Source organism: Dysidea avara, chromosome 2 (assembly GCF_963678975.1).
Source record: "Dysidea avara chromosome 2, odDysAvar1.4, whole genome shotgun sequence".
Lineage (NCBI taxonomy): Eukaryota > Metazoa > Porifera > Demospongiae > Dictyoceratida > Dysideidae > Dysidea > Dysidea avara.
This window is the reverse complement of record NC_089273.1, coordinates 37,921,149-37,935,248: the sequence shown is the minus strand read 5'-3', so window position 1 is coordinate 37,935,248 and position 14,100 is coordinate 37,921,149. Positions and strand designations below refer to the sequence as shown.

Sequence of the window (14,100 nt, the reverse complement as noted above, 5' to 3'; positions counted from 1 at the left end):
AAGGAAAAGGTGTACTTTAAATTTCATAAAGTACACTCTCAGCTGGCTAACAGTGTTTCATCGACCACAAAAAGTGCTTTAATGTACCACAAAGAGTGATTTGGTTGTTTAATAAAACACTCTTTGTGGTGCAACAAAGCACTCTTTGCAGGCAATAAAGCACAGCTGCCCACGTGCTCTAGTGTAGGCTAATAGCCTATGGGGCTCATGCCAGTATGATTAATCACTCAAGCCGGTGAAGGCTGATAGCTTCACCGCACTGGATGATCAATCCTCCAGCCAATACAAGTTCTACCACTGGATTACTTTTATAGACATACCTAAATGTGACTGGATCTACGAAAACTGTTCTTATCGCCCAAGACAGGAAGCTTGATTTTTTCATACAAACACAAATCTTAATGAATGCACTATCAAGTTTCACTGCCACAGTCCACCAGAGTAAAGTGGTCTTCTTTTGCTGGCAGCTTTTTTAAAGCACAGTGGCGAGCCGTATGAGTGGTCTGGGGCCTTGATGGAGCCCTGGCCAACCAGGAGATGGCTGTGTGTGGCTGTAAAGCTCTGTGGTGCTAGACAATGACCTGTGTTGTAAATTTCCTTTCATTTTAGCCAGTTCTGAGCCCTGAATGGCCCATAACTTAGCCAAATTCATCCCAACATGTTTCTTTTCAATTTTTGAATACCATCTTTCCCGCCTTCCAGGGCCCCGCCTCCCACCCTTCTGGAGCTCGCCTGATACAGACAACTTCGGTTTTAAAACTATCTAAAATGGTGGGAAACTTAGCTGTTTACTTCTTCAGTGGATGATCAGGAAGGTAAGAAATTGTTGTGATACGTGTGAAAATTTGGTATGCGCAGCTACCACCATTGGCCAGCTATAACACTCTGAATATTGAAAACCGACGTTTCTTGATACTTTTATATGGGCGATAAGACCGGTTTTCCCAGAGATAGTCACAAATGCTTCGATGATGGATGGAGAAGGTAATGTTGCTGTTACGTTTGTTAATGTAAACAGACAAATCCTGGAGATATCACGGAAATATTTCACCATGTGAATCACAATAAAATCAATTGTGGGTTGCAAGCAAAACCTGCCAAAAGACGCGATGAACATCTACCATGCCAAACTATGGTGAAATACGTGTGAGTTACTTTATTAAACTAGTTGTGTGTTGTTCAGGCTGCTAATAATTCATGCAACGCGTATTAATTATGAGTCCTAGTGTATGGTGAAGCAACATGACTAGAAAGTTCCATAAATCATTTAAAGCATAGCCTTGCTCATGCTATATGAAAAATAAAGTACTCGGCTCTTGGCCTCGATGCTAATAAAGCACTCGGTTCGCCTCGTGCTTTTTAGCATCTCAGCCACGCGCCTCATACTTTATTTTTCATATAGCACTCGCGGCTATGCTTTAACATATACATACAAGTTGCAATAATTGGCAGAGGGTAACTTGCAGCAGGGATAATTGAGTTTATGTGGCAAGCAGTGTTGACTGGTGACAAAGAGTTTTTCACCTGTGCAGAAAAGGTGCTGCCCCCACACCCCTTCCCCTAAAAGGATAGAACACATATATATACATGTGTGTATGTATATGTGTATATATATGTGTGTGTATATGTATGTATGCATATATGTAAGTATATGTATGTGTATGTATAAGCAACATGTAGTATATATATATATGCATGCATGTGTGTAGATATAATTGTGCATGTTGGTAGTCTCATATACAGTGTAGATACAGTCATTCTTGTACATGTATATATTCATAATAACACAAATTATTGTTACTGAGGTGACAATACAGACAATATGTTTTGCGATCTACGACACTAACATACCACTATTGCATGAAAGTGATAATTTGAAAGCTCAAGGAGATGTGATTAGTCAAAGTTTGGATTTGGTAAGGATACAAGACCCCTTTTCACAGATCTGGTCACATATATCACCAGAAAGAGAAATAAAATAATGCTGAATTGATAAACAAACTGTGATTTTATGTTTGATCATTCACAAGTTATGGGCATTTTGTGTTTGCCTTTATGTTGCAAGAAGGTTTCCAATAAACTTTTAAGTGGTCATATCTCCAAAGTTATTTAGTAGAACAGGCTGAAATTTGGTGTTTTATTTTTTTAATAGCTAGACCCTTTATGTGCAACAAATTGCAAAGAGGTCATATATACCAATTTCATGCAGCAAAGTAAAATGTTCACAAATTAAATTACAATAGGTTGTTTTTGTCACCTTCAACCTTATGGAGTAGACTTTTTCTTAATTTTGCTGTGTAATTGACTCACTTTTTCCTGTAGAGCCAGTAACTTCCTGACAATACCTATTTTTTTGGCTAAGTCTTTAAAGTCTGACTCAGTCAAAGTCATGAAGGCTTCACCATCAACTTCTTCATCTGCAAAAACAACATACCATTTGCTTAGCGGCATACTCAAACCTTACAGAGGCTGATCTAAGGTAATATTAAGGTAGAAAACTTGGAGATGTTTCTCTCACACTCAGTTGTTTCTAAAGCATGAGCTTTCTAGGGGATCTGTGGGTATGCTCTGTTCTCCAGGAAACTTTGACAAAAAGCTTCTGGAGATCTGGTTGTAATTTTGACTTCATAACTAATATTATTTTAATAAAGCCTCAACACTGAAATTTGTAGCAATGCTACTTAGATATAAACCTAAACTGCTATAAAATGAATAGAGATTAGAGTCTATTACATGCCAAAATTAGCCTATTATGCTTTATGGCACTCCCCAATTTGCGTCTATTATGCTTGTTTTTATTAGTGCATAAATGAATGTCGATTTTATGCTTCAAGGGTTTTAGTGCAACATTCAAAGCTTTGGTGAAAATTGTATGTAGCTATAGCTACAGTAGATATTAGGCAGTTGGCATAATTTTGACTGTATTGTAGCTTAATTAACTATGAAATTTAAAGTGGCTAGAAATAATTGTACGTTGTTATGGCTGTTGGTTGCTACCAACAGACTTTTGGTATTTTCACACAATAAAGCCTAAATTAATTAATTATAATAATTAATTAACTCATTAAACAATAGTTGTTGTTCTGGCTTCCATTGGCAAAATAATGAGATTAGCACACAACAAGATGTAGCTGCTGTTTAAAAACCTTACAGCAGTACACAACTCACGTAAGGAGGCTTGTAAAGCCTGATTTTCACCAAATTTATTGGCTATTAATAAATACAACTACACATGTTATACAACAATAATTAACTAATTAGTAATCATACAAAAAGGTAGACCAGCTACAGTCAAGTATATTTTTAAAGTCATTCAACAAGGTGCATTAACTACGTGATGAGGTACATAGGTTATTCCACTCATTAATGGCTCACAGTAAAAAATGAAAATCTCACACTTGTAGATGATTGTGGCTTAAATAGTTTGTAATTATGACCCCTAGTTATTGATGAACTATTGCTGGTTAGTAATTCTGATGGATCTATGTTAAGATTATTATGTAGAAGTTGACAAATTATTATCATATCCCCACGACACTTCTGGAATTTAGGAAAGCACCAATTTAGCTGGCAATTTTTAAGAAAAATACTTTGGTAAAAGAAAAGAGCAAAATGCTGGAAAATAAGTGGAAAATTGCTAAAATGGGCACCAAAGAATGGCAACTTAGCACATTTTGTATGAAAAAGATGAGGATGCTCTAATAGAACAGTCACACATAGAATTAGGACAACATCAAGACACACGGTAGTGTGTCGTGCGGTCCAAGAAGCCGGCGCGCCACACCATGAGTATATTGACAGGAAGAAAAAAACGTCATTTTCACACCTTTGTATCTCGGTAATCCCTTATACGATTGGAACTAAATTTGCTACAGAGTTGTCCGCCAGCCAGGGAAGTATACATTCCAAATTTGAAGGAAATCGCTCCAGCCATTTCCATGATACGAGCTGCGATAGTTTCGATTTTTCTTGGTTTTTTTTCTTCGTGTTTTCGCACACTTCCAAAAATTGCTATAAAATGCAAACGCGTACACCGATCGCCTTGAAATTTGGCACACAGAAAGGGAGTCCAACGGCGAATCCTAGCATTAAAGTTGGTTCAAATCCGATGAATGGTTCAGGAGTTATGACCGATTATTCGCGTAAAACAAGATCAATTTGTTGTCACGCCGACAGGGTAAACCGCTTCATGGAATGAGTTGAACATTGCTATGTAGATGGAGTAACCATCGTAGGAGTGCTTTTTGGTGGTTTGAAAGGAATTGAGATAAAGACTATGGAGGTATGACACAAAACCCAACCTGTGTCACAATTACGCGATCGATTTTTATGAATAAAAAAGTATTAGTTTTCATGCCTACTCAGGGCCGCCCACAGGAGGGCGGGGCAACTGGGGCATTTTTCCCCGGGCCCAAGCCTGAAAGGGGTCCCAGGAGGCCCCATGAAGGGCCCCTTGAATACCTGTTTAAAAGATCGATATACTCTAATAGAGCAGTTAGATATAAATACTCTAATAGAGCAGTCACAGTATTCTTCAGAGGAGCAGTGTAGCAAGCTTATAGATAAGGAGATATGGTTGGTGATAGATAGTTATTGTGATTGTCAGCAGGTTGTGACCTTTTTTTGGTCTTCAACTTACAGCTTGGGTGAAGGGCCCTACTTTAACTCTTTTCCCTGGGCCCCTTAATTTCTCTGGGCGGCCCTTCGCCTACTAGGCAAACCGTTTAGAGCAATGAGCTGAAAATCGGTGTATAGCTGGAATAATCTTCATAGAAATTACTTGCAGTAGTACAGAAGAATCGAATTACAAACCACTGAGTTATGATTCGAAAGCCAACTCCGTGTAGCAAATGAGAGATCGAGATACTCTAATAGAACAGTCACCTTATAGAGCATTCAGCTAATTTATTTACTCCATTATAGAATTCCATTACATTACAAGTTATTCTGTAGGGAGTTCAGCTGCAAATAGTTAATCTTATACCAGTTCAGCAAGAAACAAGTCACCCTGTGGAGAGTTAAGCTATAAATATATCACTGTAGAGATTCAGAACATTACAAGTCACACTGAAGAGAGTTCAGCTATAAACAAGTCATGCACCCTGTAGAGAGTTCAGCTACAATTAAGTCACTATCTAGAGAATTCAGCTACACACAAGTCACTGTGGAGAGAGTTCAGCTACAAACAAATTACCCTGTAGATAGATCAGCTAGAAAAGTTACCTTGTAGACAGTTCAGCTACAAACAATTCACCCTGTACAGAGATCAATTAGAAGAAGTTTCCTTGTAGAAAGTTCAGCTACAAACAAATCACCCTGTAGAAAGATCAGCTAGAAGAATTCACCTTGTAGAAATTTCAGCTACAAAGAAACCACCATGTAGAGAGTTCAGCTGCAAACAAGTCACCGTGTAGAAAATTCAGCTACAAACAAATCACCCTGTAGAAAGATCAGCTAGAAGAATTCACCTTGTAGAGATTTCAGCTACAAAGAAACCACCATGTAGATAGTTCTGCTGCAAACAATTCACCCTGTAGAGAGATGGCTAGAAGAAGTCACCTTGTAGAGTGTTAAGTTACAAAGAAGCCACCATGCAGAGAGTTCTGTAATAAATATATGCATTATATATAAAATTTGTACATTTACTGATAAATCCAGAAAAATATTTAAAGTATTTAACATCTGCTTCATCTTTTCTTGTTCCTGTGGTAAAGAAAAAAGAAAGCCCCAAAGCCGACCATAGCTATAAAAAAAAGAGTGCAGCCCTCAGAAAGGCTATGGTGAATAAAGATGTGAAATCCAAGGTGGCGGCCAAGAAATGGTTGTGATGGTAGGTTAATGGTAAAATTTTTAATAACAACAATTCAGGTGAATTTTGTGCCAAGACCAAGTGGCACCAAAATTCACCGGAATTGTTGTTATTAAAATTTTTACCATTAACCTACCATCACAGCCATTTCTTGGCCGCCACCTTGGATTTCACATCTTTTTTCACCATAGCCTTTTTGAGGGCAGCACACTTTTTAACAGCTTGGCTGTTTTGGATTAGATAATATTATGCTATAGGAAATCATGACTAAAGTTTGAGATACTCAATAGAGCAGTCACTATAATATTATACGAGATACGAAATATTCTAATAAAGCAGGGACACATCCTTTTAAGCTTGAAATAAATTTTATTGGTGCTCAGCAAAATAAAAAAAATAATATTGAGTAAAATATTGAGCAAAATAGGTAAGAAATAAAATAATTGCTGGAAGGAAAAATTTGAGAAAAAATGATGACAAGTTTAATTCAACAAGACAGTCATCATAATCATGCATTATCCTGAAGGTTGTGGATCAACTTGTTTGCACTTTCTCAATTATTTTCTGATAAAGGATATACTGAGGTCCCAAGACAATATTAACATAATTTCAACACAGGCTGAATATAAGATTTATTAAGGTTAATAACAGTGTTTTTGTTGAAATGTTGGAAGGTTTTTTGAATACTTGCTAAAAGATGATTGGCCTTCTAGTAATTGTGGTGGTGTGATCATTAAACTCCAGTTGGCTATCTATTTGTACTCCCAAACCTTTAACAACATTACAAGATGTGATAGTAGTGCCGTCAATCATATATTCACCAAATCTATGTGGTTGTCCCAAGTGTAACCAGTTACATCTACTACTGTTAAACTTCATAGTGCCATTTCTAAGCTCACTCAGAAAGAATTACTGAAGTTGATGGAAATCATCAATTGTGACTGGGCCTGTGAAAATAGAGCTGTGGTAGGCTTGCGTCGATTATGCTGGCATAATTTTGGCATAATAGGGGATGAAAAGCATAAAGCATAATGCTGGCATAATGGAGCATAATTAAGAGCATAATGGGCAAATTTCCACCACACTAAGTATAACTTCTGCTACAACAGTCACAAAGTCAATGCTAACCTGTTTTGGATGGTGAGATGATTCTTGACAATGAGTAGAAAATGCACTATAGTCTTAGCTAGTACTAGACGGAATGAATGCTTTTCATTGTGGGTTTGAGTTTATAGGACACACGTAGTCATGTGCCAACTAGTACCAAGGAATGGCAAAGCAGTTTAGCTGAGCTTCAATAATTGTATTTGGTATTATATAAAGCGTCTCATCGATAAAATGTGATATGATGATTATGATTATTGGAAGCTCGATTGGAAGACAATGCAATAGAAGCTCTGATAACAGTAAAGTTAGTGATGAGCCAGTATAGCTAGTGAATGTCTGAACATTAAAAATAGTGAAGTCTTCATCAGTCTGCAGTGAGACAGGGGTTAACATCAAACCAGGAAACATGATCGAGATTCTCTAATAGAATAGTCAGTCAAACACTCTAATAGAACAGTCATCACATGCAACAGAGAGAATGCAGTGTTTGCCCCCAGGAAGCTAACATTTTCTTGGCATGGTGCTGCAAATACAAGTCACATATTATAATGAGCAGTTGCTGTCCTTTGAATGCCAATTGCTATAACTCAGAAGATCAATCAGCAAGTTAATCAGAAACCATGTGCATTTAAAGCTGCAAAAAATAATATTCGACAATAAATCCTTATAGCTTTTTAGGGACTATAGATATGCACCTCTTCTCTAATATGCCTACTAACTCTGTATCACATCCCAATTTCAAGCTATTGCTATTATTTGTATGTTGCAGTTAAAGTGACACTTCTCCATTTGTAACTGGGCCTGCAAAAATAGGTCATGTGGGCACATGATTTTTTCCTACTTTTTCAAATGTTCATCACTCATAACGTTTTGTACCATTATGCAATGGCAATGAAAATTTCCGCTCTTAGTAGGCATTTAATTGGTTTTTGGATGCAGGTTACAGAATGCAAATAATCCGTTCCAGTACTGAGATATCACCTGTAAAGTGTCGGGATGTAGTTTGTGCCCACATGCCCTGTTTTTGCAGACCCGGTCACATTTACATTGTACTACATGAAGAACTTCTCTGTACAGGGGTGGATCCAGGGGGCGTTCAAAGGGTTCCATGGAATCCCTTTTTTGAAAAAGCCTTTCTTACTCGAGATACTCTAATAGAGCAGCCAAATTGAGATACTCTTATAGAGCAGTCACAACAGTCTTTTAAGGAGCAGTGTAGCTAGTTATGTATACAGTTATAAATAAGGAAATTTAGTTAATGAGGGCATCTATGGTGAGGGGCAGCTATTGGCAACAGGTGACGACCTTTTATTTTTGTCTTCCACTTACAGCTAGGCTGAAATTGCAATTCAAAAGTGGAACCCCTTATTTAAAAGTCTGGATCCGCCCCTGCTGTTGGAGCATAATAGACTCAAGCCTAGCATTTGGCCACACAAAATTTGACTACTTTTTCACCTTTAATGTGTCATAACGTTTTTGTTAGTAGCTATGGCCATGCACTTTTAACCATGTTTTAAAATTTTAATTGGCATTATAATACTAGTTACAGAATATAGATATTCCATCCCAGAACTGAGATATAACCCGTAATGTTATGGGATGTAGTTTTTTCCCACATTCCCTATTTTTGCAGGCCCAGTCACAGTTGATTAATAGTTCTAAACATTTTGGTGTCATCAGTAAATCGAACAATGGAGGTGTTAATAATTAAAGGCATATCCTTAACATAGATATTGAATAAACAATGGAACTGTTAACTATTAAGGGCATGTCACTAACATAGATATTGAATGAACAATGGAGCTGTTAACAATTAAAGGCATGTCACTTAACATAGATATTGAACAGTGTAGGGCCTAGGATTGAGCCTTGAGGCACTCCGCTAAGCACATCTGACCATTCTGATTCATGGTTGTTCAGAACAACTTTCTGCTTCCTTCCCACAAGAAAATTCTTAACCCATCTGAGAAGTTTACTGGGTATATGACAGCCTTGTAACTTTGAGATTAAAGTCTGTTTGGAACAGAATGGAAAGCTTTAGGAAAGTCAAAATACAAGATATCAACATGTACACTGTTAATACAGAAGTGGTCATAACACACTAACACAGGTGTGATATTGCTGTCCAAACTAGCACATCTTTACAAGGGTAGTATGCACACCACATCAATCACACTGATAATAGTGTAACCAGAAATGTGCAACTAAAAAAGCACTCATGTATTTAGGAGTGGGAGGCATATCATGACATGCTATTATCAATGTCAATCACCCATCTCAGTATTGTTTGTATAATGCTGCATCAACTACAGTTTTGCAATTAGTGTTAAAATCCTGGAATGTCAACAATCTACAAACAATACACAACACTATGTCAGTCAACAACTTACCTACTTTAAAATCTATACTTAAACATGGTTTTCAAAATGTATTTAAAACCTATATCACTAAGCATGGAGTTTGATTGTGGGTTTTAATTTCACTTAACTAAGGCTTACATGTTCTACGATATGATATGTACTGGTATTAGTGCAGTGTTGTTATCCCTTTACTGTTGTTTACATTCTGATGTCTGATAACATAATTGAATGTATTCTATTTAGCTATGAGTTAATGGAAATTAAATTAGTTGATACGAACATACCAGCTTTGTGCACCGATCTGAACTGTCTGTGTGTAATGGCTTACCACAAAATGAGCTAGTTTAATGTCATGGTTATATTTTAATAACACATAGATTCAATAAAATTGATGCTTTGCGAACCTTCTTACAATCCCTCAATGATAAAGGATGCCACAAAATACCTATTTTAAATACTAGGATCATCTATATTGGCAGAGAATAGCTTTTCATGTATAAACATTGGTGTTCTTGAGGGCTGTGGTATCCTTCACAATAGTATGAAAGAGAAGATCAGACAAGAATATTTTTGATGCCTCAGGTGAACTCTGAGGTCACAACTTAACAGTAGAAATACATTTAATGCTGTGAATTCATATTGTTTCCCCATTATTCGATATGCTACAGGGGTAGTAAAGTGGAATGTGGATGATTTGAGATCTGTGGATAGGAAGACTAGAAAGCTGTTGACAATCCACAGAGGATTTCACCCCAGATGATGTTAATCGCCTATATGTTTCCAGGAAGAAGGGAGGTAGGGGTGAAATCAGTTGAGATGTGATATATGAAGATAAATCAAATGCTCATTGTTTTATAACCTATCTAAAAGCCACAAACCATTACTGAAAGCAGTGAAGGTATCAGGTCTAATCATAGCGTCTGAGTCTAAGAAGGATTTTATGCAGTGCCAACAGTTAGAGAGATTTAGTTGTTATTCTCAGAAGGCACTCCATAGATATTTTGTAAGATCGCATGATAGAAATTTAGATGAGGTGGCTAGTGTGTATTGGCTAACACAAGGCGACCTTTCTTTGGAAACAGAGGGCTTCATTCTGGCCACACAGGACCAGGCGCTCAATAAGAGAGCATCGCAGACTGTTTTCACCTACTCTTCTACCCCACAATGCCAACTGTGCAATTCACAACCCCAAACTGTAGATCACTTGATATCAGGTTGCACTCAGTTGGCAGGCACAGAGTATACGATAAAGTAGCCAAATATATCCACTGGCTGTTGTGCGGTAAATATGACATGCAATGGGAGCATTACTGGTGGAAGCACAACCCCGACAGTGTTACAGAGAATGACTTTGCCAAGATACTTTGGGACTTCAATATTTTTGTGGACCACATGTTATCAGCAAGGCGGCCAGATATTGTGATTATTGACAAGGTCCTGCTCTTATCACAATGGCTGATGTATCTATTCCTGCTGACAAACATCTATCTGCTAAGGAAGAGCAAAAGCTCTCTAATTACCAGGACTTAAGAGTCGAAGTAGAAAGGTTATGGGGAAAGAAAATATTGATGATTCCTGTAGTGATTGGAGCTCTTGGCTTTATTTCTAAGAGATTTTAGGTTTTTTTTGGAACTTTTGAATCTTACCACGTTTAATATCTACTTATTACAGAAGAAAGCTCTATTGGGAAATGCAACCATCTTAAAAAGGTTCTTCAGCCCTCAGAGTGTGGGTAGCACTCTGAGCTAGAAATGCTTTTACCAGTTCATGTATGTATTTTACATGCTTCTGTGATTAGTTTAATAATAATAATAATAATAATAATGATTGTTTTGGAAAAAGAATGGGTTAAAGTTGAATTACCTACTTTATCTTGATGATCTTAAGCTATTTGCCAAAAGTAAGTATGAATTGGAGTCTTTGTTGAATGTTGTCAAACTGTTCAGTAGTTCTATGCATATGACTTTTGGACTAAACAATTGTGCTACAGCTTCAGTTGTGAGAGGAAAACTTGTTGAAAGCACTGACATGACTTTAATTTATAATGTTACAATCCAAGCATTAGATGTTTTTGACTCTCGCAACTATTTGGGTTTGTTTGAAATGAAGTTATCAAAGATTCAAAAATCAAGTTAATAGTTAGAGTAGTGGTGGTAGTTATGAGACACTTAACTTCAAAACATTGCTATTACCTTAAACTGTAACCCTGGTATTTCACAATACTAATAGGGAAAGGTATACCCATAAACTATATTATCCTAAAATTTCAAAAAATTGCATTACATTTGGTGGTATGTATGATAATTTTTCTGGAACACTGTAGGTGCGTGTATTATGAGACATATGGGGGTATTATGAGATGCTGTGCTTGAAAGTTGATTATTTCATATTTGATTGTGGTACATTTCATATGTAAAAGGTAGCAGGGACACTGTAGACAGTCAAAGTAGATTAGTTGTCTTAGTATAGGCATTTCACATCTTCATACTCTTTACTGCATTGTGAGCGGTACAAAGACAACCAATGACAGTCTTCCAATATGATATGTGACCGGGCCTGCGAAAACAGGGCATGTGGGCACAAACCACATGCCGTCACACTAAAGATCATATCTCAGTACTGGAACAGAATAATTACATTCTGTAACTTGCATCATAGAGCCAATTAAATGCTTTCTAGGTGTTAAAACTTTCATTGCCATAGCATATTGTTATAAAACGTTATGAGTCAAGGAAGTTTGGAAAAGTAGGCAAAAATCATGTGCCCACATGCCCTGTTTTCGCAGGCCCAGTCACATATAGCAAATTTTAGGAGCTATATTATTCTATAATTAGAATTGTGGTTGACTTATAATCACTATCTGTAATGATCTGAATAGGTACTATCTCTTTACTCCTAAATCTGCAGGATTTAACCCACTATATTTGTTTTATGCTATGTGACCATATTACCCCCTGTCCCAAAATACCAGCCTTTACTCTACATCTAAATACAAAAAGAGAGTTCAAAAGATTTTGAAGTCTGCTCTTAACGGTAGAAATGTAATCACTGCCATAAACACTTGGGCAATCCCATTGATTAGGTACACAGCTGGAATAGTGAAATGGACAAAGGCAAAAATAAAAGCTTTAGATATCTCTACCAGGAAGTTGCTTACACTACACAAGTGCTTTAGTATTACTGGTGATATCAACAGATTGTATGTCCCATGAACACGCGGAGGATGTGTGGCCTTCTGTCAGTAGAAAGCATTCTAGCCCAGGAAGAACTGGCTGTTGGAAGGTACCTGGAATTAATTACTGAGCCTTGGCTTCAGAAAGTAGTGTATACTTAGTCTCGCGTGGCCAGACCGCTTTTTCTCCGTCACGGCGCTTATCGATTAGAGATTATAAGCGCCTACTCCAAAAAAGGGTCTGGTCCAGAATCAATACGTAAACTCGTTTTCACACCCCAAGCAAAAGCTCGGGGTGTTTAATCAGATTTCGTCATAAAACGTATACTTCCTTTTAAATTTCAAGCCACGTACGCTCTGGAAATGCCATGAACGTAAGCAGGTAGAGTTGATGAGAGACACTGAGGCAAGGCTAAAAGGACACGGGTTGATTCCTTGCTCAGTTCGCCTTTAGCCTTTTCGTTTTCACAAGGAACCGATCCGTGACCCTTTTAACCGTAGAAAAACAGCCTCAGTGTCTCTCATCAACTCTACCGGCTATCGTTCATGGCATTTCCAGTGCGTACGTGGCTTGAAATTTAAAAGGAAGTATACGTTTTATGACGAAAGCTGATTAAACACCCCGAGCTCTTGCTTGGGGTGTGAAAACGAGTGTACGTATTGATTCTGGACCAGACTCTTTTTCGGAGTAGGCGCTTATAATCTCTAATCGATAAGCGCCGTGACAGAGAAAAAGCGGTCTGGCCACGCGAGACTAGTGTATACTTGCAGTGATATTGACTGTGATTAGCGATTTCCAACCTACTGATTTTTCACACATACTTTTGCTAATCAAAATACAACCATTCAATAAATGTTTTAAGAGCTACTGTTCTAGTACATGATAGCCAATGCTTCGTACTTCGTAATGCACTTTGCCAAAGTAAATTTCATCTAGTATTTATTGAAATACGCGAAATCAAAGTTCTAAAAATAAAATTCCCCATTGGAAGCCCATACAAAAATCTGTACGACGTAATGTATAGGAAAGTACAGGATTTTATGGCACCACTTGTTGTCATAAGTTATAGAGGTTTCCGTGAGTTTCTGTGGACTGTGAGGCTAAAAGAAGGCATCCTGGACAAAGTGGACATGCTGAATTTGACTTTACCATCCGTTTTTTTGGTCAAGAGACGTTTCCGGTGGTCCACGACAAAAATATGTCTTGTAAAAGGTATACCACCATCTAGGACTGTTCAGAATCCTGCGTAACAACCACCCTGATGTTCAAGACACCCATCCGCATCAATTCAAGTATAGTTTAACAGTAAGCAGTTTGTTGTGTTGTGAGGAATAACTTTATAGCATGAAACATCATGCATAACTTTCAAAAAAAATCAATGTTAGGCACATGATATCTACCTCGTAAAGCTTCTCAACTATAGCTGTTGTGATATTCTGCTGTTATGGTCAATTATTTTTCAGCTGCAATGGTTATAATTCTTGTCAAAAACAGCTTATTGTTGTTCTTTATTAAGTACGATGATGTCATCATATTGTATAATAACTACTATTCTCCATACATTTAGTGTCGCATATAAAGTGAAGTAGTACCTAAAAAATTCTACCTTACCATAGCACTGAACATAGCTCATTGTGTATGTTGCAATCTG

The 14,100-nt window shown here is 37.3% G+C and overlaps 1 protein-coding gene across 1 annotated transcript in view; it reads right to left on the bottom strand.

The window, feature by feature from the left end:
- LOC136247257 (uncharacterized) overlaps positions 1-14,100 on the bottom strand; it is a 237,281-nt gene that overhangs the window by 169,103 nt on the left and 54,078 nt on the right. The window contains exon 2 of the mRNA XM_066038884.1: positions 2,311-2,417. Within this exon, the coding sequence (XP_065894956.1) occupies positions 2,311-2,417 (107 nt within the window). The remainder of the gene's footprint in view (positions 1-2,310; positions 2,418-14,100) is intronic.